Source organism: Cynara cardunculus, assembly GCF_001531365.2.
Source record: "Cynara cardunculus var. scolymus isolate 2C chromosome LG 8, CcrdV1, whole genome shotgun sequence".
Taxonomy (NCBI): Eukaryota; Viridiplantae; Streptophyta; class Magnoliopsida; order Asterales; family Asteraceae; genus Cynara; species Cynara cardunculus.
Window position 1 is genome coordinate 11,487,247 of NC_037535.1, and position 4,025 is coordinate 11,491,271.

At 42.0% G+C, this 4,025-nt stretch overlaps 1 protein-coding gene across 1 annotated transcript; it reads left to right on the forward strand.

Moving 5' to 3' along the window:
* Window positions 1-629: 629 nt before the first annotated feature.
* LOC112516183 lies at window positions 630-4,011 on the forward strand. Its single transcript, XM_025123205.1, has 6 exons — window positions 630-2,164; window positions 2,285-2,501; window positions 2,748-2,939; window positions 3,024-3,147; window positions 3,295-3,788; window positions 3,946-4,011. Exons 1-6 carry the CDS (start codon window positions 630-632, stop codon window positions 4,009-4,011), a joined length of 2,628 nt encoding a protein of 875 aa, XP_024978973.1.
* Window positions 4,012-4,025: the final 14 nt, after the last annotated feature.

The following is a 4,025-nucleotide window of genomic DNA, read 5'->3' on the forward strand; positions in this document are numbered from 1 at the left end:
CCTTATTATGTATTTCGCTTATATATAGTGATTATATTATCAAAAAAAAATGTAATGTGTTATGTTTGACTTTAGAATCATGATTAAAATGATAATACCCTATTATGTCAGTATGGTTTCTCGTGGATCAACAAGGAACGCCCTCAATGGGGGAGGTACTAATGGCATAGCCCCACCAACAGTTCGAGGTCGGACACGAGCCCAAATTCGAGGTCAAGGAAGTGTCCGAACCGCTAGTTTTAGTACGACTCCATCCGTGCAAGCTAATTTAGCTACCAGTAGGAGTCAAGGAGACCAGGGAGAAGAAAATCTCCTCACAAAGGAAATGATAGTTGAGCAAATGGCACAAGTCCTCCGGGATACATTGCCAAATATGCTTAAAGCAATGTTGGGTGACAGATTTAAAGACAATGAAGATGGAGAGGAGGAAAGTATTCAACACGAGAATACTCAAGCCACTGAAAAAGGTGGAAGTATCTGTTAAAGAGAAGGTGGAGTCGCCCACCAGCGAGAGGACTGAATTGACAATAAAGGAGAAATGATGCAGTTTTAAAACATTCAAAGGCACCGGGCCGAAAGAATTTAAGGGAATAGAGGGCCCAGTTGGCCTGATGAACTAGATAACCAAGATGCAGAGTAGCTTCAAAATTTGTAGATGCACAGAAGATCAAAAAGTGACCTATGCTGCTACAACCTTTGTGGACTATGCATTGCATTGGTGGGAGTCTGAGTGTGCAATCAGAGGTGATGAGGATATTGCTGCCATGACTTGGGAGCAAATGAAAAAGATGATGATGGATAAGTACTGTACACAATCGGAGGTGAACAAGCTAGAATCAGAATTTTTGAGATTAAAGCAAGGTTCGTTGTCGGTTCAAGAATATGTTAACGATTTTCTTGAAAAAGCGAGGTTCGCCAGTTACCAGGTGGCTACCGAAGAGATAAAGATAGGTCGCTTCAAAGACGGCTTAAGAATCGAAATCAAACGGTATGTGGACATGACTAAACCGACCACATTTGTACAATCAGTGGAGATGGCGAAGGTGGCAGAGGAGAACAACGCTAGGGAGAATTGTGATAGAAAAGATGCAAAGAGAAGATGGACAGGATCGAACAAGTTCAACAAGAAACCAAAATGGACTCCGACTCTGGCAAAAACACGAAGTGAGGGATTCACTATTCCTCCATGTAACAAATGCAACAAGAGACATAGGGGAGAGTGTAGAGCAGGGAGCCTGACATGCTACAAATGTGACAAACCTGGGCATACCGCGCGAGAGTGCCCAGAAGGAAAAACTTCTTATAAATGTGGGGCTACGGGACATTTACGACCTGACTATCCAAAACATCGAAATGGTGCGACACCCCATGTAAAGACAGTGAATAACGGATTTGGGAAGAGATCAGAAAATAGGAAGGAGCTACCTAAGGGACACGACCGAGCTTACAACATGACTTTGGAGGAGGCCAAGGAAACACCCGACGTCGTATCTGGTATGTTCCCTATCAACAATGTGTATGCACATGTATTATTTGATTCGGGTGCAAATGGTAGTTCTGTGTCTACTACCTTCTGCCACTATCTGAATAGAAGTGCCTGTAGRCTAGACAAAACCTACACTGTAGAAACAGCCGACGGTAGTCAGTGTAAGGTAGACGAAGTATTTGATGAATGCACAATTGTTATAGATGGTAAGGATTTCYYTGTTAGGCTTATGCCAATGTGYTTAGGGGGTTTTGACGTGGTCTTGGGGATGGATTRGCTGTCCAACAATCATGCGCAAATAGTATGCAATAAAAATATGATCAAGATTCAAACTCCGGAAGGAGAAACAATTCATGTTTACGGTGATCGAAAGAAGTGTTGCGTAGGGTTAATCAATACAATTAAGGCGAATAGGTGTCCGCAAAAGGGATGTGTGGCTTACTTGGCATACACCATCGACGTCAAGCTCGAAAAGAAGACAATACATGATGTTCCATTGGTGAAGGATTTCCCAGAAGTATTTCCAGATGAATTGCCGGGAATACCACCGGAACGTCAAGTAGAGTTCCGAATCGATTTGGTACCAGGTGCGGCACCAATCACAAGGGCGCCTTATCGTTTAGCCCCAACAGAAATGCAAGAGCTGATGAAGCAATTGCAAGAACTCTTAGATAAAGGGTTTATCAGGCCAAGCTCGTCGCCATGRGGAGCACCGATTTTATTCGTCAAAAAGAAAGACGACACAATGAGGATGTGCATCGATTATCGAGAATTGAACAAAATCACGATAAAGAACAGATATCCACTACCAAGGATCGATGACCTCTTCGATCAGTTGCAAGGAGCCAGTTATTTCTCGAAAATCGATTTAAGATCGGGTTACCATCAGTTGAAGGTTCGAGAAGAGGATGTGTCGAATACCGCTTTTAGGACTCGTTATGGACATTATGAATTTGTAGTAATGTCGTTTGGGTTAACAAACGCACCTGCAACATTCATGGACTTAATGAATCGAGTTTGTGGACCGTATTTGGACCAATTTGTCATAGTCTTTATAGATGACATTTTGATCTATTCGAAAAGTAAAAAGGAGCATGAAGAACACTTAAGGATGATTCTTGAATTACTAGCAAAAGAGCAATTGTACGCCAAGTTCTCAAAATGTGAGTTTTGGTTGCATGAGGTACAATTCCTTGGTCACGTAGTCAACACGGAAGGGATCAAGGTGGATCCGGCTAAGATTGATGCAATTATGAACTAGGAATCACTAAAGTCAGTATCGGAGATCCGAAGTTTTCTAGGCCTAGCGGGGTATTACCGAAGGTTCATCCAAGATTTCTCCAAGATAGCAACGCCTTTGACAACACTGACAAAGAAGTCGGTTAAGTTTGATTGGGGAACAAAACAAGAAGAAGCATTTCAGACACTTAAGGAGAGACTAAGCACTGCACCGGTTTTATCACTACTGGAAGGAGTAAAAGATTTTGTCGTTTATAGCGATGCATAAAAAATAGGTTTGGGTTGTGTACTAATGCAGCGAGGCAAGGTCATTGCCTATGCGTCACTTCAGTTGAAAGAACACGAGAGGAAATACCCAACTCACGACATGGAATTAGCAGCTGTAGTCTTCGTGCTAAAAATCTGGAGACACTATTTGTACGGTACGAAGTGCATGATCTATACTGATCATAAGAGCCTTAAATACTTGTTTGATCAAAAGGAGCTAAATATGAGACAAAGAAGATGGATGGAACTACTTAAGGATTATGATTGTGAGATTCACTACCATCCCGGTAAGGCAAATGTAGTTGCCGATGCACTTAGTAGGAAGGAGAGAAACGGACCAATCAGGGTTCGAGCCATGTGGATGAGTGTTAAAGTGGAGTTTCTAGACCGAATTCGGGATGTTCAGAAGGAAGCTTTACTCGAAACGAATATTAAAAAGGAGAGAATGGTTGGACAAATTAAGACTTTGACGGCTAGACCAGATGGAATATATAGACACGGAAATCGGGTTTGGATTCCTAGTTTGGGGGACCCAAGAAATGTAGTGATGGATGAAGCACATAAGTCCAAATATACTATGCATCCAGGTAGTAATAAGATGTACAAGAATATAAAAGAAAGCTATTGGTGGCTTGGTATGAAAAGGGCAGTAGCTAGCTATGTGGGAAAATGCTTGACGTGCTTGAAAGTGAAGACAGAACATCAAAAGCCGTTTGGAATGTTGCAACAAATGGAGATCCCAGTATGGAAGTGGGATATGATAACGATGGATTTTGTCACCAAACTTCCAAGGACGGTAAAAGGACACGACGCCATATGGATAATTGTGGATCGACTAACGAAATCTGCTCATTTCTTACCGATCAGCGACAAGTATACATTAGAAAGATTGGCCCAACTTTATGTCAATGAGATCGTGTCGAGACATGGTGTACCGATATCCATTGTCTCAGATAGAGATGCTAGGTTTAGTTCGAGATTTTGGTCAAGTTTTCAACAAGAAATGGGAACACGGTTGAACATGAGTACTGCA